General features: G+C 39.9%; 1 protein-coding gene across 1 annotated transcript in view; it reads left to right on the top strand.

Moving 5' to 3' along the window:
* SPTLC3 (serine palmitoyltransferase long chain base subunit 3) overlaps positions 1-25673 on the top strand; it is a 169486-nt gene that overhangs the window by 40744 nt on the left and 103069 nt on the right. The window contains exons 2-4 of the mRNA XM_004697825.2: positions 6015-6197; positions 20034-20188; positions 21084-21232. Of these exons, the coding sequence (XP_004697882.1) occupies positions 6015-6197; positions 20034-20188; positions 21084-21232 (487 nt within the window). The remainder of the gene's footprint in view (positions 1-6014; positions 6198-20033; positions 20189-21083; positions 21233-25673) is intronic.

Consider the following 25673-nt stretch of genomic DNA (forward strand, 5'->3'; position numbering starts at 1 on the left):
CCCTCATTCACAATGATATAATTTTTTGTTTTTTGATGCTTGATACCTGATCCCTTCGACATCTCATGATCACACAGGCTGGTGTGCTTCTTCCATGTGGCCTTTGTTGCTTCTGAGCTAGATGGCCGCTTGTTTACCTTCAAGCCTTTAAGACCCCAGACCCCATTATATATTTGCCAAATTCATTTCTAAAAAGCATTTTGGCTATACCATTTCCAAGACAGAATTGTTTGTTCTTTTGGCAGTCCCTAGTACTTTCAATACTCTCTGCCAGCACCATAATTCAAATGTACCAATTTGTTTGTGGTCTTCCTTATTTGATATCTGACTTTCACATGCATATGAGGATTTGAAAATATCAGGGCTGGGGTGAGGCCCACCTTAATCCTCATAGTGATATCCTTCATCTTCCATACTTTAAAGAGGTGTGCGCAGGAGAGTCACCCAACTCAATGTGCTGTTTGATTTCTTGACTGCTGCATCCCTGGGTGCTAATGTAGATCCCAGCAAGATGAAATCTTGACCACTTAAATCTTTTCTCCATTTATCACACACTGGTTCATGTGTGAAAATGTCGGCATTCTTTACATTGAGTCCTAATCTATATCGAAGACTGTAATCCTTGCTCTTCATCAACAAGTGCTTCAAATCATCCTCAGTTTGGGCAAGCAATGTTGTGTCATCTGTGTATCACAGGTTATTAATAAGCCTTCCTCCGATCCTGATCCCACTTTCTTCTTCATGTAACTCAGGTTCTTGGATTATTTGCTTAGCATACGGATTGAATAAGTATGGCAAAAAGATACAACCAATGGTACACCTTTCCCCATACAATATTTCCTGGGTCTGTTTGGACAACTGCCTCTTGATCCATGTACAGTTTCTCCAAGAGCACAATGAAATATGCTGAAATTATGATTCTTTTAAAGTCTCTGTCATTTGTTATGATCCACAGAGTTAAATGCCTTTGCCTAGTCCATAAAATACAAGCAAAATCTTTCTGGTTTTCTCTACTTTCAGCTCACATCCATCTGATGTCAGCAACGATATGCCTCATACCATGTCCTCTTCTGAATCTGGCTTCAATTTCTGGCAGCTCCCTGCCAATATATTGCTGCAACCATTTTTGAAGATCATCGGGAAATTGTACTTGCTGATGATATTAATGATATTAGATTATTTACACATTCTATTGGGACATCTTTCTTTGGAATGAGCATAAATATGAATTTCTCCCAGTTGATTGGCCAGATAGTTGTCTTCCAGATTTCTTTCCTAGGTGAGTGCTTCTGGTACTTCCTCAGCTTGTTCAAACATTTCTTTTGACATTCAATCAATTCATGGCACCTTGCTGTTTGCTGATGCCTTCCGTGTAGCTTGGGCTTTTCCTTCAATACCATTGGACTAGCGGTGCTGAAATATTGACTAGTTCTTTTTGGTACAATGACTGTGTATTCCTTTCATCTTCTTGTGATGCTTCCTACATCATTCAGTGTTTGGGCCATAGAAACCTTCAGTATTTCAGTTCAAGGCTTGATTTTTTTTTTCTTTAGCTCTTTCAGCTTGATATATGCTGAGCATGTTCTTCCTTTTGGGTTTTCAGACTCCATTGTATTTTTTTAAATAGGAAAATGTGAGGCTATTGCTTTTTGATGCTATCCATAAGGTTTTCCATGGCAGATTCCTCAGGAGTGGATAGCCACTCCTCGGTAAATTGTGTTTGGCAAAGTGGAGGGTCAGCAAAAAATAAGACCCTCACCAAAATGAATTGACACCGTGGCTGCAACAATGGGTTCAGGCATAAGAATAATTGTGAGGATGGTGCGGGCCTGGGAAGTGCGTCATCCTGTTGTCCATAGATAGGGCTGCTGGGAGTGGAGCTGGCTTGATGGCACCCAGGAACAGCAGCATTATTTCTTGATATAACTTCCATCTAGGTCTATACCCCAGAGTTTCTATGAGTAATTCTTCCTGGAAGAATTCTGTATGCTTTGATTTTTATCACATGCAAACAGCAGGTTGCGCTTTTCCAAGGGATTCACATTGTATTCCTTTCCAATATTCTGGTTGGTTCAGCCCACTGACCATTCTCACTTCTGTGGCCCTCCTCCTACTTCATTCTAGGGATAATGTCTCATTTTCCCAATTATGCCAAGGAGATAATCAGATGGCTTTGCCTCCTCGGACTGCCACTGACCAGCAAACATTATTGATTTTGCCTCCCAATTTTTTGCATCCAATTATGTCTTTTTAGTCCACTGCCATTACTTTTATTTTAGCTCTCATCTTCTCTTCCTTTTATCACTACATTTCATGCATACGCAGAACTTGAATAATTGTGTATTAATTCCTTGACCATATTTTTCACCATACTCACAGCACCTGGGGGTCAGTGATAAAGTCTGTCTTGTTCCTATTTTAATCCCTAGAGTCTAGCAAAGTACTTAGTCATAGTATGTACCCAATAAATGCCCTATGTGCCCAAATAAAAGACAAGATTGCAACCTTCCATTCAAGACCCCATATTGAACAACGCTCTCTCGTTTTCATTATTTAAAGCGACTGGTAATGGTTGATGAAGATATTAAAAATATTATGAAGATATAATGATATTAAACTGAAACAACATTCATCAGTGTTAGCTTGGGTATTAATAAAGTTTATATGGCATAATGGATAAATGAGGAGTGTATTAGTCTGGGTTGACTAGAGAAACAAATTCAGAGGCATTCATATGTTTGTAAGAAAAATATTTATAAACAAGGGCAGTTGAATATTGAGAAAACATCCCAGCTCAGTCCAGATCAAGTCCATAAGTTTGATATTAGCCCATATGTCTGATGTCAATCTAGAAAGTCCTCTTCAGACTCACGAAACACATGCGATCGTGCCAAATGAAGGAAGATCACAGGCTAGTGGGTGGAAGGTCTTGTGGATCCAGTGGAGGTATAAGCATTTCACTGCTGGCAGGGGTCTCCATGTGGCTTCTGTGGCTTCAGAGCTCTAGCATAGCTCCATGTGTCTTGTCAAAGAATATGCCTCGCAAGGAGTGAGCATGTATCCTTCCTCAAGTGAGCTGTTTATCTCCCTAGCTCCTCCAAATGAGGTCATCAGGCTAAGCTCTACCCCTTCACTCTTAAGTCTAAAATTGACAACTGATTATGTAAACTATCACAAAAAGCTAAGAAATTAATATGATTCAGTAACATTTCATGGAATTTTGATATAATTCAAATTGTAGATGTCATTGTATATATGTTTCAAAAAATACTTTTAAAATAATGATATAAGTATTTTAAAAATTCAGCTATCAGACAAGTTTTAGTTTCAGTGGTCATTTCTTTTTTGTGGATGGTTTCATTTGGCTTGGGATAAGATTTGCCAAGATCAAATCAAAAGAAGAATCAGAAAATACTGCATCTTAGACAATGTAAGAGGAAAGGCAGGTGCAGTGCTGTGGGTAATTGCGTTGCTAGAATTAAATGGTAACTGTGGTGATGACAAAGATGCATGAGAGGACTTTGAATGCAGTAGGTTCATAAACTAGAGAGTGACAAAAGGTATTTCTAGTTAACATAATTCTATCTAATGCATGATTTTCAGTGTGCACGTGTAAGTTAAGCTATATAGAAGACTAGCAGACAGTTGATAAGTCCTTGTCAATCACTAAAGATTATATATCCCAACTTCTCAGAACACTATGAATCACCGCAATATGACATGTATGTATACTTCAGCTCATGTGTACTCAATAGTTGGTAGGAATCCCCCCCAATTTTCTGTATCTATATATTTAACTTTCATGAACCATTTCAAAGAAAATTGCAGCTGGTATAACACATCACTCCTTAACATTTAGCATGCATCTCCAAAGGCATTTTCCTCCATAACTATTAATGCTACTCTCCCTCTTAAAAAATTAACACAGACTTCTTTTTTAAAACCATTTTATTGGAGGCTCTTACAGCTCTATAACATTCCATACATCAATTGTACCAAGCATAGTAGTACCTACCTATGTTCCCATCATCATTTCCAAAATATTTTCGACTTGAGCCCTTGGTATAAGCTCCTCTTTTTTCCCCTCCCTTTCTCACTCTCCCCACCTCGTGAATTCTTTGATCAATTATATATTATTATTATCATTTTGTGTTTTACACTGTCTGTTGACTCCCTTTACCCACATTTCTGTTATTCATCCCCTTGGGTGGGTGAGTGGGTGGGGGGTTATGTATCCAACCTTGTAATGGATTTCCCCTTTCTTCCCCTTCTCCCTCCCATAACACAGATACCTTAATGAGATATCTTACACAGTTCACATTTGAATTTCCATAGTTGTCTAACTAGATCTTTTTTAAAACCTGTTTGAAAACAAAATAAAACCAAAAAAAACCCTAAAACTAACAATAAATGAATAAACAAGCAAAGTCAGGATCCATTTAAGGAACACACGCAATATTTGGTCATTATGTCTCATAAATCCCCTCTCCCACATTCATGTCTTATGAGGGTTGAGTTTTTTAAAAGGATGTATCCATTTTTATGGAAACAGTCCACATTCTGGATTACCTGGTGATTTTTTTTTTCATAGCATCAATTAGCACACTCTTTGCTCCCAGGTAGTTTAACTGAAAGTTGATACAAAAGCTTAAATATAACCAAGTTAAATATGTCATAGAATGTTCCATGTATTGAATATTAATTACATCATGGTAGGAGCACAGAATAGTTGGCTTTTGTAATATAATTTGATCAGCTGGGTAATGTAGAAACACAGGTTTGGATTATGGGGCATAGAATTGCTCCTTATTAACTTTTTGCTTACTAGTTTAAGTATCTATTGAAAAATCTACCTATATCAATTATTTCCTCCAACAAACTTAATCCCATTGAGTCTATGCTGACTCATAGTGACCCTGCAGGAGAGGGTAGAACTGCTCCTGTGAGTTTCTGAGACTATATCTCTTTAGGGAGTAAAAGCCCAATCAATCCAGAACAAAAAATCATATCCATGTGAAGGAGGGGGAGAGCAGAGTAGGGACCCAAAGCTCATCTGCAGACAATTGGACATTTCCTCACAGAAGGGTCACAAGGAAGAGATGAGCCAATCAGGATGCAGTATAGCACTGATGAAACATATAACTTTCTTCTAGTTCTTTAATGCTTCCTTGCCCCACTATCATGACCCCAATTCTATCTCACAAATCTGCCAGGACAAGAGCATGTGCACTGGTTCAGATAAGAGCTGGCAACACAGGGAATCCCAGACAGATAAACCCCTCAGGACTAATAATGAGAGTAGCAATTCCAGGAGGGTAGAGAGAAGGTGTGGGGGAGAAAGGGGAAATCGATCACAATGATTGACATATAACAACAACCACCCTATCCACGGGGAGATGAACAACAGAAGAGTGGGTAAAGGGAGACAGTGGTTGGTGTAATACGTGAAAAAAATGACACGGTAATTTATAAATTATCCAGGGTTCATAAGGAAGGGAGAGTGGGCAAAGGAGGGGGGAAATAAGGAGCTGATACCAAGGGTTCAAGTAGAAATAAAATGTTTTGAGAATGATGGCATAAATGTGCTTGACATAATGTATGTATGGATTGTTGTAAGAGCTTTAAGAGCCCCCAATAAAATGATTTTTAAGGTGAAAAATAAAATTTTAAAAAAGAAAGAAATTTGGACATTGAAAAAGGAAGACTAAAAACTATAAAGAAAATCCACTTTCTCCCACGGAGTAACCGGTGATTTCCACCTGCTGTCCTTCTGTACTGCAGCCCAATGCATCACCAGAGTTCCTTAATTACTCCTTCAGATGTTAGGAGATAGGGCTCACATTTCCATTGATCATTTTCGATCCTTATATTCCAATTTTCTCTGAGAAGCATTTATAATCCTGAATAATCTCATTGAAATAATTCTAAAAACTTTTTGTAGGTCCAAAATACTACATGTCATAGTATATTGTAATGGGAGAATGCTAACCTTTGATTCTCTTTTGTGTTTTCAGCAAAATGGAAACTCACCTTTTTATAAGCCGATTGTTGAATCCTTTGAGCAAGCACCTCTTCACGTCATGGTTTTTACTTACATGGGTTATGGAATTGGAACCCTGTTTGGCCATTTCAGAGACTTTTTGAGAAACTGGGGAATAGAAAAATGCAACGCAGCTGTAGAGCGAGAAGAACAAAAAGTACGTATATGTAATTCCCTGGAGCTACATCAACGTTTATTGTTGTACGATGTCTTCTCAGAAATGGAGATGTATGTGCAAACCTCGAAAGAGCGAGTCACTTAGAAACTTTTCAGGGTACACCTCATTTTTCTCTTCTCCTTAATCCCCATCCTCTGTCTATTCATGGACTTAGTTTTTATGAACAGTTCTTGAACAACTACTATTTTCTATCTGTGAAACTAAGGGTTTGACATTGTGGGAGAAAGAAGAGGCTTTTAACTCCCATAAAGAGTCGCAGTTTTGGAAACTCACAGGGGCCATTCTACCCTGTCATGTGGAGTTGCTATGAGTCAAAATTAACTCAATTGCAGTGGATTTTACTGTAGTCAGATATTAACATATCTCATTTTTACAATACACTGTATGGTAGATATTGAAATACCATTTTAAAGATGAAGATATTGAAATATAAGCGTGAGGAGATTCAGAGGTGGAAGGACACTGTCTTCTGGGTTCGTTTTTTTTAAATCATTTTATTGGGGCTCATACAACTCTTATCACAATCCATGCATACATCAATTGTGTAAAGCGCACTTATACATTCATTGTCCTCATCATTCTCAAAATTCGCTTACCACTTGGGTTCCTAGAATCAGCTCCTCATTTTCCTTTTTCCCCTCTCCCTCCCTCCCTGCTCCCCCCTTCCTCATGAACCCTTAATAATTTATAAATTATTATTTAATCTTATCTTACACTGCCCGGCGTTTCCCTTCACCCACTTTTCTGTTGCCCATACCCCAGGGAGGAGGTTATATGTAGATCCTTGTGATCAGTTCCCCCTTTCTATCCCCCCATCCTTCTCTCCCAGTATCAGCACTCTCACCGTTGGTCCTGAGGGGTTCATCTGTCCTGATTCCCTGTGTTTCCAGTTCCTATCTGTACCACTGTGCATCTGGTATAACCAGGTTTGCAAGGTAGAATTGGGATCATGATAGTTGGGGGAAGGAAGCATTTAAGAAGTAGAGGAAGGTTTTGAGTTTCATTATTGCTACACTGAACCCTGAGTGACTCATCTCCTCCCTACTACCCCTCTGCAAGGGATGTCCAGTTGTCTACAGATGGGCATTGGGTCCCTATCACGTGCTCCCCTCATTCACGATGATATGACGCCCCCCCCCTTTGGTGCTTGAAACCTGGTCCCTTCGACCCTTCATGATCACACATGTTGGTGCGCTGCTTCCATGTGGGCTTTGTTGCTTCTGGACTAGATGGTCGCTTGTTTACTTTCAAGCTTTTAAGACTCCAGACACTATTTCTCTCAATAACCGGGCACCATCAGCCTTCTTCACCACACTTACTTATGCACACATTTGTCTTCAGCGTTTGTGTGGGGAAGGTGATCACACAATGATGGTTTTTGTTCTTTAGTGTCTGCTACCTGATCCCTTCAACACCTCGTGCTCACTCAGGCTTGTGTGCTTTTTCTCTGTGGGCTTTGTTGCTTCCAAGCTAGTTAGCTGCTTGTTTGCCTTCAAGCCTTTAAGACCCCAGACGCTATATCTTTTGATAGCCGGGCACCATCAGCTTTCTTCACTACGTTTGCTTATGCACACGTCTGTCTTCAGCGATCATGTCGGAAAGGTGGGTATCATGAAATGACCATTTAGCTGAGCAAGGTACTCTTGTATTAAGAGAATGCATGCAAGGAGGCCCAATGTCCACCTGACACCCTACTACTAAACCTATAAATACATGCACCTAGGTCTATTTCCCCCATAATCATAAATATATTTACATATGTACCTGTCTACATTTAAGCTTCTATGTATGCCCTTTGCCTCCTAATCATTTCTTCTATTTCCTCATACTTTCCTCCTGTCCCACTACCATATTCAGCCTTCATTCTGGTTTCAGTAATTCCTCTCAGTTACCTTGCCCTTGGTCACTCCCCCTACCAGTCCTCCCATCCCCTCCCTGCCACTGGTTTTGAACCACTCGTTGTTCCTTTGTCCCTGGGTTGGCCAACACCTCCTCCCTTCCCCTACCTCCCACACTCTCAGGTCCCTCAGGACCATTGGTCCCGTGATTTTCTTCTCATCTTGTTTGTCCAGCCTATCTTATCTGGCTGGACCTGCAGATATAGTAGTATGAGCATAAAATTTCAGGTAGTTTTGACAGCACCTAACAAAGTGGCACTTAAGAACATAGCAATGACAGCAGCAACACCGACAAGCTAACAAACAAACAAGCCAATGACATACAAAATTTAAAAGAAGAGAGAAAAAGAAACAAAACAAAACAAAAAAAACGGGGGGGAAAACCTGTTGATAGTTCAAGGTCTGTTGACCTTTAGGAGTGTTTTCTGGGGTGCCCCATCCTGGCCCCAAAGTCCATCCTTTATACTCCCTCGGGACCTCCTTGTTCTGCCCCCTCCACTGCTCCATTGCATGCCCCCAGTGTTTTGCCGCAGTGTGGTGGGGTCAGCTCAGTCACACATCCCACACTGTGTCTCCGGTGCTGTCCCGTGTAGGGCCATGAGTCAGTGCAGGATGTCGCATCTCGCATTGGGGCCGGCTATATGGTCCTCTCTGTACATTGGGCCCTCAGAGCCGGGCTCTCGTCCTCTGAGCTTGGTGGGCCCAGGTGTATATCCATTCTGTTCTTCCTCCTTCCTTTGCTTCAGCTTCCTTCTGGGTGTAGTAGGTCAGTTCCTTTCCCACACCAGACGATCTATTTTCATTTTCTGTGGCACTCCCTTCCATGGTGGGAGTCGGACTGATTCTGGTTAGGGCCGGCGTATGGTCCAGTCATTTTGTGGATTCCTCCGCGCATTACATTGCCCTCCTGGTTTGGCATGTCATGGTGGGTTCTGTATGCACTTTCCAGTTCTATGGGGACACAACCAATACTCTCCCCCTGGGTGGATTAGTTCCCTGTTCCCACCATGCCATCAGTTCAGTTTCTCCCCACCCAAATTCTACCTCCACATTCCCCCCTTCCCCTTCTTTATGTTGGACTCTCATGTACCTCCCTAGGTGTGGCCTGCCCTCCCTCCAACTATCTATGCTTCCACCTGTTTATTGCGAGATAGGTATTTATTCTCCTATTCCTGGCATGCTGGTTGTACTTACCTCAGGGGACTCATGTTATACCTGTCCTTTTGAGTTTGGCTTACCTTGCTTAACATAGTTCCTTCTAGCTCTTCCCACGAAATGACATGTTTCATGTGGTTGTCCGTGCTTTTCAGTGCTGCATAGTACTCCATTGTGTGTATGTGCCAGAGTTTACTAATCCACATATCTATCTATGGAAACTTAGGATGTTTCCAAGTCTTTGCAATTGTGAATTGTGCCGCGATAAACATTGGAGCGCAAATGACTAGTCGTGTTTTATTTGTTGCTTCCATTCGGTATATGCCCAGTAGAGGGTTGACTGAGTCATAAGGTAGATCAATTTCCATTTTCTTTAAGTATCTCCAGATTGCTTTCCACAGTGGCTGTACAAATCTACACGACCACCAGCAGTGGGGGAGGGTTCCTACTTCACCACAGCCCCTCCAACACTTGTTGCTCTCTTATTTGCTGATTTGGGCTAGTCTCAGGGGTGTTAGGTGGTATCTCATGGTTGTTTTGATTTGCATTGCTCTTATGGATAATGACCGGGACCACTTTCTCATATGCTTACTGGCCATATAGGTCTCCTCCCTAGTGAAAGATCTTTGCAGTTCTTTTGCCCACTTCCTTAGAGGGTTAACTGTTTTCCTCTTTTTGCAGGTCATGATAGTGTTGTAGATTTTAGTAATGAGACCTTTGTCCGATTTGTCATTACTAAAAATCCTCTCCAAGTCTGTGGGTTGTCTTGTCACCCTCTTGGTGAAGTCTTTCGAAGTGCACAGGTGCTTTATTCTTAGTAAATTCTATTTGTCGGTTTCCTGTTCACCTTCATGTGTACCCTTCCTTATTGCAGTGAGCCTATGAGTTCCCTGGGCCAGTGCTCTGAGGTTCGTCCCAGTTCCATCCTTGATGGTCCTTATGGTTTGGGGTTTAACTTCTAAGTCTGTGATCCACCTTGAGTTTATTCTTGTGCATGGGATGAGGTAAACGTCTTGTTTCATCTTTCTACATGTGGATATCCATTGTTTCCAGTACCACTTGATAAAAAGGGCATTTGCTTCCCACTTGGTGGTTTTGGGACCTTTGTCAAAGATCAGTTGTCTATATGTGGATGGTTTTATTCTTGGGCTTTCTATTCTTTTCCACTGGTCTGAGTGTCTGTCGTTGTGCCAGTACCACGCTGTTTTGATCACTTTAGCTGTGTAATAGGCATTAAAATCGGGTAAGGCGAGGCCTCCTACCGTGTCCTTCTTCTTGAGGAGTTCTCTGCTAATTCTGGGTTTCTTCCCTATCCATATGAAATTGTTGGTCAGTTTTTCCAATTCTTTGAAGAAGGTTGATGGTATTTGAATTGGTAAAGCATTGAACTTGTAAAGTGCTTTAGGTAGGATTGTCATCTTTACTATGTTAAGCCTTCCAATCCACGAGCAGGGGATGTTCTTTCATTTGTGCAGGTCGCTTTTGGTTTCCTGTAATAGGGTCTTATAGTTTTCGTTGTATAGGTCTTTAGTATTATTTGTTAAATATATTCCTAGGTATTTCAGTTTATTCTTAACTACTGTGAAGAGTACTTCCTTCTTAATCCCTCCTGTCCGATGTGTATAGAAAACCTACCAACTTCTGTTTATTTATTTGCATCCTGCCACTCTTCCCTATTCCTCTATCACTGTAAGTACTCCAGCTGTGGAGTTTTTGGGGTTTTCAATGTGCAGGATCATGTAGTCTGCAAATAGCGATAATTTCACCTCATCCTCTCCCATATGGATCCCTTTGATGTCCTTCCGCTGTCTTATGTTGTTAGCCAGAATCGCCAGAACGATATTGAATAGAAGTGGGGACAGGGGACATCCTTGTTCTGCACCCTTTTTCAGTGGGATTGTTTTTGTCTTTTCTCCATTGACTGCTGTTGGCTGTTCGCCTTTCATAGATAGCTTGTATCAGCTGGAGGAACTTACCTTCCAATCCTATCTTCATGAGTGTCTTAATTTGGAATGGGTGTTAGATGTTGTCAAATGCTTTTTCTGCATCTATGGATATTATCATATGGCTTTTATCCTTTTGCTTCTCGATGTGGTGTATAATATTGATGGATTTTCCGATGTTAAACCATCCCTGCATCCCTGGGATGAACCCTACCTAGTCGTGGTGGATGATATGTTTTATGTACTTCGTGGTGGATGATATGTTTTATGTACTTTTGTATTCTATTGGCCAATATTTTGTTAATGATTTTTGCATCTAAGTTCATTAGAGATATTGGTCTGTAATTCTCTAAACATGTGGGGTCTTTGTCCTGTTTGGGTATCAAAGTAATGCTGGTTTCGTAGAATGAGTTTGGGAGTTTGTCATCCTCTTCTATGTTATGGAATACTTTGTGGAGGATCGGTGTCAACTCTTCCCTGAATGCTTGGTAGAATTCTGTTGTGAAGCCATCTGGCCCTGGGGCTTTTTTTTGTTGGTAGGTTCGTGATAACCCTCTCTATTTCTTCATTAGCTATGGGTTTGTTGAAGTTCTTGATCTCTGTCTGAGATAATATAGGGAGAGGCTGTTTTTCCAAATATTTATCCATGTCTTCCATGTTTCTGAATTCATTAGAATACAGACCTTCATAGTACTTTGTGATTACCCTTTTAATCTCATTGGGGTCTGTTGTTATTGCCCCTGTTTCATTCCCTCATCCTGGCTATTGATGTTTGCTCCTTTCTATCCTTGGTAAGCTTTTCCAGAGGACAGTCAATTTTGTTAATTCTTTCGTAGAACCACCTTTTAGCTGCATTTATCTTTTGCATTGTTCTCTTGTCTTCCCACTGGTTTAACTCTTCCCTGGTTTTTATGATTTGTTTTCTCTTGCTATTGGAGGGGTTGTTCTGCTGATTCTGTTCTAGTTGTTGGAGATTTTGTGTTAACGTATCTGTCATGCGCCTCTCTTCTTTTTTATATATATATTCATTTAATGATATCAAGCTACCTCTGATAACTGCCTTCACAGTGTCCCATAAGTTTTGATACATTGTATTCTCATCCTCATTAGTTTCTAGAAACTTCCTAATATCCTTTCTAATCTGGGCCTATACCCATTCATGTCGCAGGAGATCATTGTTCATCCTCCAATTGGTTTCCCTTGCTTTTCTGGACATCCTCTTATTAATCTCCAGCTTTATGGCTTGGTGATCTGAGAAAGATGTCTGCATAATATCTATGTGTTTGAATTTACTCAGGCTGGACTTGTGTCCCAGCATGGGGTCTATTCTTGAAAAAGATCCATGTGGACTTGAGAAGAATGTGAAACCCTTTGTATTTGGATGGAAAGCTCTATAAATGTCTATCATGCCCTGTTGCCTAATTACATTATTTAGCTCTATGGCCTCTTTGTTGAGTTTCTTTCCCACTGATCTGTCTTGCTCTGATAGTGGAGTGTTAAAGTCACCTACTGTGATTGTTGAGTCCGTGATTTCTTTTTTCATCTTTTTAATGGTTTGTTTGACGAAATTCGCCACACCATTATTAAGAGCATAAATATTCAATATGATAAGTGCTTCTTGGTTTACTGAACCTTTCAGCATTATGCAGTGTCCCTCTTCGTCTCTTTTTTATGGTTTGGATCTTGAGGTCCATTTTGTCAGAGATTAAGATAGCCACCCCTGCATTTTTTGAGTTACCAGTTGATTGGTAAACTTTCTGCCAGCCCTTTAGTCTTAGCATATTCTTCTCTGTGCGCTTAAGATGTGTCTCTTACAGGCAGCAGATTGATGGATTATTTTTCTGAGCCAGTCCTCAAGCCTTTTTCTTTTAATGTACGAGTTGAGTCCATTGGTATTCAGAGTTATTATCACTATCTGTGGATTCATAGTTGTCATACCCTGTTTTGTGTTTTGGGTCTTTACCTATCTCACTTCATATCAGTGTGCTGTGTTTGAGTGGAGAGTTTCTACCTTGTCTTTTTTTCCATCTGAGACCCTGTTGTCTGGTAATTGTTGCTGGCATGTTGGCTACTAGATTGAGATGGGCTATATGGTGGTCTCCTGTTTGTTCTTGGTGGAGGTTGATACTCTGGCCATAGTGAGTCAGCAAGTATCTTCCTCAGGGCCGGGTTTCTTATATCGTATTATTTGAGTCTTTCCTTGTCCTGGAAGACCCTTATCTCACCATCTATCTTACTGGGTAACTTGGCAGGGTACAGGATTCTGGGGGAGGCGTTTTTTTCTTTCAGATGTTGGAAGATGTTGCTCCATTCTCTCCTCCTCTTCATGGTATCTGCTGATAGGTCTGAGAGTATTCTAACCTGTGCTCCATTGTATGTGACTGTCTTCCTTTCTCTTGCTGCTCATAAAATTTTCTCTTTTTCCTCAAAGTTGGATATTTTTACTATTATGTGTCTTGGAGTGTTCCTCTTGGAGTCTAGTCTAGCTCACATCCTTTCTGCTTCCTGTATGAGTGCCTGGTTCTCCCTTGTTAGGGTGAGAAAGTTTTCTTCCAGAAGTTTCTTTGCTATCTTGGCTGTTGACTTGTGTGTTGTGTTGTGTTGTGCTCCGTTAGACCAATTATTCGATATCATTCCTCTTCGTAGGATCTGTCATTGATCTTAGGTTATCTTCTGCTTCTTTAATTTTCCTATCTGACTGTCTTTCTCACTTGCTTAGGTCTGTTTGCGTGTCCTCGAGATCACTGATATGGTTCTCTACTAATAACTAATAACAATAACAACAGTAATATAGTATATACTACTTATTTCAATACAAGTTTCAGATTGTCATTTAGCGGCCACTTATTATTATCTGGGGAGTCTGAGTGGCACAATGGTTAAGTGCATGTCTGCTAATAAAAGTTTGGTGTTCAGAAACCATCCACTCCATGGGAGAAAGATCTTGCAATCTCATCTCATAAAAAATTCAGGGTATAGAAAATCCATTGGGGCAGATAGACTCCACTACAGAGGTCTTGGTGACTTGAAAGTCTACTCCTCTTACCTACACACTGACCTAAATTTGGAACTTCAAACCCACAGGCCACTCTGTGGGAGAAAGATATGGCCGTCTGTTTCTATAAAGATTTATAGCCCTAGAAACCCTGTGAGGCAGTCTTACTCAGTCCTGTAGCATAATTACTGGGAGCCCTTGGTGTATAGTGGTTATGCAATGGGCTAATAACCACAAGGCCAGCAGTTTGAAACCACCAGCTATTCTACCAGAGAAAGATGGGGCTTTCTACTGCAGTAAAGATTTACAGCCTCAGAAACTCACAGAGGCGGTTCTACCATATCCTATAGGGCTACTATGAGTCAGAGTTGACTCCGTGGCAGTGATTGTCTTTTTTTAATATGATAACTATGAGTTGGAATAGACTTAGCAGCAATAGGTTTGGTTTGTTTTATTGGAGATAATATTGGATATTCTGAATCTGTACCTATCTCTTGACATCCTTCATACTTTCATTCATCTTTGTCCTTTTTCACTAATTTTGGGAAATTAGCTTAATTCAACTTGTTAATTTGTTTTTCATGTGTGTCTATTATATTAGTGCTCTTAAATCATTTATCATTTAAATATTTCTCTAAAGGTGTTACTTGTATACATAATTTTAGTCTTTCTCTGCTCCATACATCCTTTCACCAGTTGTTAATTATTCTGTTTGAGGAATCTGCTGCCTTTCATTGTCATCATTAAGTGGTGGTGGCATTTCTGTATTTGAGAATGTTTATCTCCCCTGAGAGATTGCAGATAGGATATGGGATGAGTTTTCCGTGTCCCCATCATTTTATATTGGGGTATGGCTTTCTTTCAAATACTGCTGTTAACCATTATTCTTTCTCCCATGGACAATATGACTTCTTCTTATTAACTCAAAAGAAGAAGGGTGAGTGGGTTTGTCTTTCCAGATCTTGGACATCACTATGGGTTCCTTGTGGATTTTGATTGTCAGCTCAAAGTCCCCTTGATGTCAGTTGAGGTCTACATCATTTCTCTCTCTGAAAGTATCTTGTATTAAGGTTTCCTATCATCTTAATTCTTCCTTAATTGATCTTATCTATGCAATTTGTGATTCTTGATATTCCTGACTCATTGATGATACTCTTGATGGCTTTTCTAGACATTTTAAATTTTATTTTGTTTTTCAATAAAAATGTTTTTTTTGCCATTTCACACAATTTTAAAATGTGTAGTAGGATTCACATAATACACAGTATACCTTCTTCACACAATTCCTTTATAATTTCTTTTTTAAAATATTGTTTTATTGTGGGGGGGCTTCCTGGGGCGGGGTTAGACAAAAAATTAGATCCCCACTTCTATTTTTTTGTTAAGTTTAGTCAATTTTTCTTTGTTTTTCATACTTCAAACTACTATATAAATTACAGTTACCTTTACCAACATAAAGAAATCACAAACACAAACATAATTGGTCATTACTGAGGAAACTTTGATAAAACTTGCAGTCTCAAAAAACCCTACATAGGATGACTGTGAGTTTGAATCAACTCAATGGCAGCGGATTTTTGGAATGCAAGTAAGAGAAGCAGCCGTTTCTCAAAATAAAATAATGATACAATATGAAACAGTAGTTGAGAATAACTGTGCTACTATAGGCACAGATCAATGACTGGCTCTCTGTAATGATTCTCTCTACGCTGTATAGGCATAATGGTAAATCAAATAAGTGTATATGCCTCCAAATTTAATAACTATTTTATTATAAGCCATGGATATTCTCTTCATTTCTTTGTACACACCAAGCTCTTTTCTCATCTTGGAAAAGAGCGTTGGCTTAGAAATTGGGCACAGTTCCCAATTTATCCGCTCAAATTTTCTGGCTTTTCTGTGAAACTTGGCAGAACCATCTATAATACTTTGAAATATAAATTGAAAGGAGACTTAAAAATGATCACACTGTGGAATGATTGGCACAAATGCAGAGGAAACTAAGCTATTTTTATTGTTAAAACTTAAATTTCACTTACGTAATCCCTCCCTTACAGTATAACCAAAAAAAAAAGTTCTCATCTGACTAAGCCAGGTTTAGTTATTGTATGTCTCCATTGTCTCAGGAAGGTAACAAGTAAGCCAAGTAATAAATTAAATCTACAGATGGACAAATATTTTTGCAACACTTCTGTTTTCGCAACATCAAGTCCAATTTCATTTTCTGCTGCAGTTAAAGTGATGTGGGCGACTTGCCTGAGACTAGAGGGCATTAACCTTTGTAAGGTGTGCTCCTAAAGAAGCCTCCCCGATGCTCAAAGGAATGGGGTGGAGTAAGCATACACCCATGCAGAGGCAGGAAACCTCACAGGTGGGAAGAAAAAAGAGGAAGATGCTCTAAAAGCAAGTCAGGTCCTTCCAGGACCAGTTCTTGAATTCTAAGTAGGTTTCTAAGCTTGTTCTCTCTCTCAAGAACACTTAGGCTGCTGAACTAGTGTTTCTAATCTGTGTTAGAACATACTTCACCCACAAAGAAATTATTCTGTGTGGTTATAAAATTCGTCCCTCCTCTTTGCAAGGGAGTGTTGGTAGCATATTTATAAAATATCTTTGGAATGTGAAGTTCATTCCTTACCAAGATGCCCTTTCTTACCCTGCAAAGTAGGTCAGAATCCCTATTTCTTGCCCTCATTTCATTTATGCCAAGTACGAGCTAGTTTCCCATTTCCTCATAGATTAAAAAAAGGTGAGTCACGGAGCCAAAGGCAGAAAGACTGAGCAAGATCAAGTGTCTTCCTGCTTTCTCTCAGGTGGCAAGCCCCAGGTTGTTTCTCTCAAGTTAACACCAAGAACTTTGTGGTTACTGGACTCTCATCCTACACTTTGGCTACCTGTAGCTCTTAGTTGGCCATGTTATGGCCCATGTTCATTGTCATCCCTGGTGCTTTAGAGGGAAGCTGGGAAAAGTCATGCAGGTGTAAGCCCAGTACCTATGTGAAGTAGCCATTAAGAAGAATGGATTAGGAACAAGACTGACCAACATTCCAATTATTTACCTTTCTATGTTCACTTGTCTTCGCATGTCCAATGGACTCTGTGTAGTCACTTCCTTTGATGTGTTGACAAGTTGCGTTTCTGTCTGGGAAATCAAGTTTGATAGTTTAGACAGTATATTCTGGTTCAGTTCTCTCCTAAATGAACCTTTACTTTATTTTAGGCAAAATTTCTCATTGAGCCTAAAACCATGCACCCATTCAGTATCAACAGATGTTACTTACAGACATGCTTACCTCTTTTCTCCTGATAGGAATGATTTTTTACTGTCATTTCAGTGTTGCTTTAAAGCATTGGTTCTCAACCTTCCTAATGCCGCAGCCCTTTAATACAGTTCCTCATGTTGTGGTGACCCCCACAACCATAAAATTGCTTTTGTTGCTACTTCACAACTCTAATTTTTCTACTGTTATGAAGCGGGCAACCTCTGCGAAAGGGTTGTCCGACCCCCCAAAGAGGTCGCCACCCAAAGGTTGAGAACCAGTGCTTTAAAGAATTAGACTAAGAGGAACATAAATAACATTTTGATATCGGGAGTAATCAGAAACTCAGTAAATAGTCTAAAACAAAAATATTGAATCAAAGGAAAAATCACTTGGGAAAGTTTTCTCAGGATTGACTCAATCTCTGTGTCTCTCAAAATTCAAGTATATTCATTTCTCTGTGAAACAATGAAAGGGTATATAATTGCTTGCAATTTTAAGTCATAATAAAACATTACATCATTTAGCTATTTGAGAGCAAATATGTATAGTATGAGACTTCAACTTCTACAGGTACGTAGCAGTGTTGATCAGTCATCTTCTAAATGTTCCTTAGTGGGTGGTTGAAGAGCCTGCTGGCTGTGAGTCAGGGACTTACCAAACCGCACAGTTGGCAGCTCAAGCCCACCAGCCACTCCACAGGAGAAATAAGGGGTTGTCTGCTCCCATAAAGAGTTATAGTCTTGGAAACTCTACATATGATCACGAGGAATCAGAATCAGCTTACTGGCAGTGGGTTTCTTTTCATTTTGGTATGTGGTTATAGTGGCCCACTCATGGAGCATCAGGCTGCTAACCCAAAGCTGGCAAGTTAAAATCCACTAACCACTCCACAGAGAAACAAATATCCCAGATGTATATCCTTGGAAATCTATGTGACAGTGTCAGTGTCTATTCTGTCCTATAGGGTTGATGTGAGTCAGTATCAACACTAGGCACACAGCAAGAGCATGTGAAAATATGCATACTGTTCTACAAACAATTATAACACCCACTATAAATGACAGGTCCAGTAACTAAGGATCAAAGCATGTCGTGGAAGAAAAGGCTGTGACTTGGATATTATCATTAATTGCCCAAACCTACAAATCCTATAGCTGAAATAAACTAGCTCCGGGAATAAGTGAGACAAATCTGTAAGCTTCCTGTAAGGTCTAACAGAAAGCTTTTCCTTACTACATTCCTCATTCCCCCCAGCAAGTCCACTTCGTTCTCTCAGGAGACTGAGTGCTAAGAACTTAAAGAGGACAAGTGGGAGATTCTGAAAGCCCATTCAAATCAGTGGCTCCTCCTGCATCCAGAATGATGTCTGCTGTCTCCATAAAGATATTTAAGGCTCCCACCATCGGTGCCTAGCATACACTCCTAGTCTCACATTCAGTCAGGGAATTAAGGGGATGCAATCATAGAGGAAACAGAGAAACCATGTAAGGCCTTGTTAGAGAACTTGACTTTGACTCAGATGGGAACTCAGGTACATTCTGAACAAAGGGTGACAGGATAGGCCTTGTTTTATCCCTTTGTGTTCTTCTCAAACACACTCCACATTTCCAGCCTATTGGCCTTATTCATGCTGAGTTACGTACCTATCCAAGCATATGTTGCCATAACAATCTTATTATGCTTTCAGTGCCTAACTCCAGAGATCCACCTGACATAGAGCCATTCTGATTCCACCAACCAGAATTGGATTTTCCTTTTGTTGTAATCCTATTGATGGTCAAAGTATTTGATTTAGGTCAAAATTGTGGCTTTTGTCATTTTCCACCTTATATGAGGTAGTAAAGTAACATTCCTCCTAAAATATGTACCCTTCCTCCTACTCTTATCCTATGGATGTCCAAGGAATAAGCTTAAACCAAATTCCAGATTTTCTTTGCCCTCAGTTAGATTAAGAATCCTTAGAGACATGGTTTGCATTTTGTACAATAGCACCATGCTGCTACCTTATTCTTCAGAAGAAGCTAGCTCCCTCCACACGTGCCACAGCTTGGTGTCCAAGATTTCAGTTATCTGGAACAGGCACCTGCCAACCCGGCTTTGTCAGCAAGTCCGACCATTCAAGTTCATTCACACTTCTGAAAACATAGTGAGTGGGAATATACATGTTTTAAAAAGAGAAGACTAAATTACTATCTCAAACACATTTTTTTTCCTAAACTGCTTTTTACATAGCCACCTGTTCTAACCCCTTTGGACAGATTTGTCACTTCTTCATAATGCTACAGTGAGTCACAGTCTCTATCACTTGTTTTGGGACTCATCTTTTATTATTCTGTCATCTTTGTTAGCTTGGTTTAGTTCATTTTTCACCTCCACTAAAGAGTAAATTCTTAGAAGATATATTTTTGTACCCTACCTGTCTGCTTATTGACTGATCAAAATTATCTGATGATGGATTGTTTGTATGCTCTTTTCCCAACTTCTCACTGTGAATGAAGTATAGGGGATTAAAAAAAGAGAGAGAGGGAGAAAATAAAGCTAAAATTCTGCCTCTGTCCTAACAGGATTTTGTGCCGCTCTATCAAGACTTTGAGAATTTTTACATCCGGAACCTTTATATGCGAATCAGAGACAACTGGAACCGGCCAGTATGCAGCGCCCCTGGGCCACAGTTCGATATAATGGAGAGGGTATCAGATGACTACAACTGGACATTTCGGTGAGGAAGTCACTTGGAGGGGATCGCTGAAAGAAAGTTGTTTTCAAGGAAATACTAGCAAGGGCTCCAGATTTTAGATCTGAAGAAACTGAGGACATGGTCTTCCAACATTCAGCTCTGTAAGCGAATGTGAATGCAAGATGTCACGATAATTAAGTTGCCAAGGGTGTGTGTTTACATTGTGGTGAAAGCTGGATGTATGACAGCAGAGGCAGAGCCTGGAAAGCGAGTCATCCAGGAAGGGTCTTTTGTGTGTTATTGACAAACTGAGCCCTCGTACGTCTCGCTGAGGGAAAGAGATGCTCTTGCATTGACTCAGAGAATTTGCTCAAATTAAAACCAGATAGCAAGTGTCCTGAAGTCAAGCCCGCAAAGAAAATCAGGGCTACATTAGACTTGATAGACTATCCTATCATTTCTCCAGTATTCTACCAAGCTCCAGCAAGGCTTATTATTCCCTAACTTAAGTCATGTTATGGTGACAACCGTGCAAGTTTTAAAAAAGGGAGAGGGGGTAGGAAGGAAGAGTGGAAGGGGGGAAGTGGGAGGGAAACCGAGAATTCTCTCTATATAAATATATAATTTAGATCAGATCCAGAGTCTCTTTGTGACCATCTTTTACAGGCTCTGAGTGTTGTCAATGGTTACATATGTTCAACACGTGTCTGCTGGCTGAAATGTGATGTGAATCCATCCCGAGTTCCCATACAATCAAGGCCTGGATATCTGTTTCCAGAAGGTCACAAGCTTAAAAACCCCTTAGACCATAGTTCTATTCTGTAACACATGGGCTCACATGGGTTGGAATTTATTCTACAGCAATGGGTTGGTTTGTCTTTGTTTGTAGAATATTAAATGGAAGGCCTTTTGTACTCACTTGTCTATAACTCTGCAGGCTTACTGGGCGAATCATCAAAGATGTCATTAACATGGGCTCCTATAACTTCCTTGGCCTCGCAGCCAAGTACGATGAATCTATGAGGACAGTAAAGGATGTTTTAGAGGAATATGGCTGTGGCGTGTGCAGCACCCGACAGGAAATGGGTACGTATAGACACTATTCGCTGCTTTGTCCAATTGGTTCTCCAGTTCCGTATGCAGTCAAGCCCATTCCAAAGAGGAATACCTGATCCGTTCAATGACTTCATACCTGTGAAAGTTGAACATCAAATAAAGAAGACCAAAGAAGAATGGAGACATTTGAATTGTGTGAGAGAAGCCTGTTGAAAGTGCCAAGGACTTCCAAAAGGACAAACAAATCTGTCTTGAAAGAATCTCACTCAGAATGCTCCTTTGAGTAAAGGGTGGCAAGACTTCTCATGGGCTTTGGACATGTCAGGAGAGACCAGTCCCTGGAGAAGGACATCAGGCTTGGTAAAGTAGAGGGGCCGTGAAAAAGAGAACGGCCCTTGACACGATTGACTGACACCGTGGCAGCAGCAGGGGCTCAGCCGAGGACAATTGTGAGGATGGCTCAGGAGCAGGTAGGGTTTCGTTCTGTGGTACATAGGTGTCCATGAGTCAGAACCGACCTGACAGCACCTAGCTACGACATCAGGTAGCTTTTCAGCTAAAAGTCAATGGAGAGGCTTTTAACACTTTTCAAGAAAACATTTAGAGACTACTTTTAGGCACATACAACATCTGAAGCAAGGTTATAAGTTAATGAATCATAAAGAAAGGATAGGGAGGGGTGGAAGGAGAAAAAGGTAAACAGAGGAAGATCAGCAGAGGACATATTAAAATCTTCTGCAATATAAATAATACCATCGGATACAAAAGTGAGAAGTACAGTGAACCCTCGTTTATCGCGGTTAATCGGTTCTAGACCCTACCGTGATAAATGAAATTCCGCGAAGTAGGATTCCTTATTTGTAAATCAAATATTTTTGTAGTTAGAGCATAGAGGACATGAAAAAACACCCTTTAGTCACCATTACACTCGTATTACCCAATTTATTAAACGAAAAAGGGAAAATACAAAAAGTTTTACCTTTTCCTGGATGGTGAGCATCTTCCTCTGGCGTTTATTTTTATTGTCAGAAGGCTTAGAAGAAGCAGCTCGTTTAGGAGCCATCATAGGGCTTAGATAAATTTTCTTAAAAATCGCAAACAATTACAGTACACTGTACAAAAGCAAAAATGCATCTGATACGTAGCTCCGATACGTAGCAATGCAGACAGACGCATGTACAGTATGAGCCAATCAGTGGCAGTAATGACAAAGCATGTGCTGTTACACAAAAACCGCGATAGAGTGACGCCGCGGAAGTCGAAGCGCAAAGTGGCGAGGGTTCACTGTAATATATTTTGAAAGCCAAAACCAAACCAAACTCACTGCCATCAAGTCATGGCCGACTCATTGCAACCCCCTGTGGGTTACTGAGACTGTATTGACAGAGTAGAAAGCCCAGGCCTTCTACCATGGAGCTGATAGCGGTTTTGAACTGCTGACCATGAAGATCTCAGGCCAATGCATAACTACTACACCGCCAAGCCATTCACTCTAAAAACTACAAGTAACTTTTGGGAAGCATGAGCTTTATAAAAGGAGCCCTAATGATAGAGTACAATAGGCATTGGTCTGCTAACCAAAAGATTGGTGGTTTGAACTCACCAAATTTGAACTCACCAACTGCTCTGCAGAGTATAAAGATGAAATTGATTAAAGATTTTCATCCCTTAAATCCTATGGAGTGATTCCACTCTAGCCTATAAGATTACAAGGAGTTATCATAGACTCAACAGCAGTAGGTATGCTTTATAATCTTAAGACATATTTAACAATGTCAATAAATTAGAAATGACAACTTGTTGCAGGCAGAAGCTTAGCAATGTTTAACAAGTCAAGTAACTTTGGGCAAGTGAAAGTGTAAGAACTTTTTTTTTGGTAACATTTGATAAACTTTATTAAGGAGTGCCATAACTAAAACATAATAGGAAAATCAAATGCAGGAATTGATAAAATGTTGATTAAAATGTTTAAACAAGCTGATTAAGCACTGTAACCACTCATTCACCTATGCCTAGAAATTTGGAATAAGGCTAGCTTGTCAACCAAGCAGAAGAGATCCATATTTGTATCCCTTCCAGAGAAAGGTGACCCAACAGAATGCAGAAGTCATCTAACAATATCATCGACATCACATGCAAGTGCAAGTTTGCTGATGATTACCTAATAGTGGTTGCACCAGTACATTGATAGGAAGCTACCAGAAATTAAAACCAGATTCAGAAGAGAATGGGGAGCAAGAGATATCATTGCTGATATCAAATGGATATTGGCTGAAAACACAGAAAACCGAAAAGATATTTACTTGTGTCTTATTGATGAAGCAAATGTATTTCCCTGTGACACATTATGGATAATGTGGAGAGAATGAAAATTCCAGAACACTTCACTGAGCTCCCCTGGAAACCTGAACATAAAACAGGAGACAGCATTCAATCAGAAAAAAAAAGTGATTTTAAATCAGGAAAGTTGTGCATCAGAGTTGTATCCTCTAACTATATTTATTCAGCCTTTATACTGATATAATAATCAGTAAATTATCAGCAAATAATCCAGTTCACTCACTCACTCACTAAATTACTCACTCATTCACTGTCTCTCTGCCATTGAGAGTAGAACATCCCCTCTGAGCTTCTGAAATGGTTACTCTTTACAGGAGAAGAAACTGCCGAAATTGCAGTTAGCACCCCATTGCATAACCTCTATTTAGGTCACCCGGGCTCCAGGGAAGAAAGTGTAGAGATCTAAATAAAATAAAGCCAGCAACTAAGAAAAAGCCAGTTGCCAACAATGGAAAAGACCATTGTTAATATGTAAATTCAGGTGTAAGCTGAGCCAATTAAAAACAAGTTCATAGTAGCGGAAACACAACCCTAACTATATCCCACCTGGAATTTGGGGACAGCTCAATAACAGATTTGATATACGGAACACTAGTGACAGAAGATTTGGTGCGCTGTTGGAGGATGTAAAACCAAAGGCCATTAAAAATCAAGAAAAGAAAGAAAAGAACAAAATGGATGTCAGAAAAGAATAGCTAAGGCAAATGGAAGAAATGAACAGAAATTTCAAAGGCAGCTCAAGAAAACAAAGTAAAATGCTGTAGTGAAATGAGGAGTTAGAATTAGAAAACCAGTTTATGCTCAGTCAATGGAAACAACTAAAGAAAATAGTCAAGCCTTGAATTGCAATATTAAAAGATTCTAGGGGCAAAATATTGAATGATTCAGAAAACACCAAAAGTAGATGCAATGAATACAGAGTCACTATATCAAAAATAACTAGTCAACATTCAACCATTTCAAGAGGTAGCATATGAGCAAGAACCAGCAGTACTGAAGGAAAGTTCAAGATGCACTGAAGACATGAGCCAAAAATCAGACTCCAGGAAATGATGAAATACCAATTGAAATGTTTCAACTACCTGTTGAAGCACTGGAAGCACTTTCTTGTCTTTGCAATTTGGAGGGCAGCCAACTAACTAGAAGAGATCCATATTTGTACCCATTCCAAAGAAAGGCAACCCAATAGAATACTCAAATCAGAGAAAAATATAATTTATCACTTGCAAGAAAAATGTTGCTGAAGATCGCCCAGCAATGGTTTCAGCAGTACACTGGCATGGAGCTGCCAGAAATTTAGGCTGGATTCAGAAGATGATGTGGAGAAAAGGGATACCATTACTGATATCAGGGGGATTTTAGCTGAAAACAGAGAACACCAGAAAGGTGGTTACTTGTCTTTTATTACCTCTGCAAAGACATCCAATTATGTGGATCATAACAAACCATGAATAGCCTTGAGAATAATGAGAATTCCAGAACACCAAATTATGTTCACGTAGAACTTTTGCACCAATAAAGAAGGCATCTGTGCAAGCAGAACCAGGGAATAGTGCATAGTCTAAAATCAGGATAGGTGTGTCAAAGTTATATCCGCTAATCAGATTTATTCACTCTTTATGCTGAGCATTTAATCAAAGAAACTCTACTATATAAAGAAGAATACAGTATTTGGATTGGAGCAAGGCTTATTAACCTACAATATGTAGATGACACAACTTTGCTTACTGTTCCACATGGAAAGCAGACTTGTGTAACCAGTAAACAAAACATTTCCAGAATCTCAAAACCTCCTGTGTGCTCCTCAAAAGTAATACCAAACCTGACTTCTAATACAATAGATTATTTCTATGTTTTTAAATTTCATATGAATTTATTCCTACAATCTGTTACCTATGCTCTGATTCTTTCATTCCATATTGAGATAGTTAAAGTTTATTGTGCCAACCTGGCCGATAAACACATGTGGGGTTCATTGAAGGGCAGAGAGCTAAATGGCTTGGTGAACATCACCTTTAGAGTGCTCACGTCTCTTGCTTTGTGATGGTTGGACCAAGGTGCAGCTGCCTTAGCCAGTTCCCTGCTTCAGCTGGCAAGGCTCACTTCCTGCAAGACATCCCCAAGGAGAAGC

This window comes from Echinops telfairi, unplaced genomic scaffold (assembly GCF_000313985.2).
Source record: "Echinops telfairi isolate 266 unplaced genomic scaffold, ASM31398v2 ScPeMD7_5592;HRSCAF=6446, whole genome shotgun sequence".
Lineage (NCBI taxonomy): Eukaryota > Metazoa > Chordata > Mammalia > Afrosoricida > Tenrecidae > Echinops > Echinops telfairi.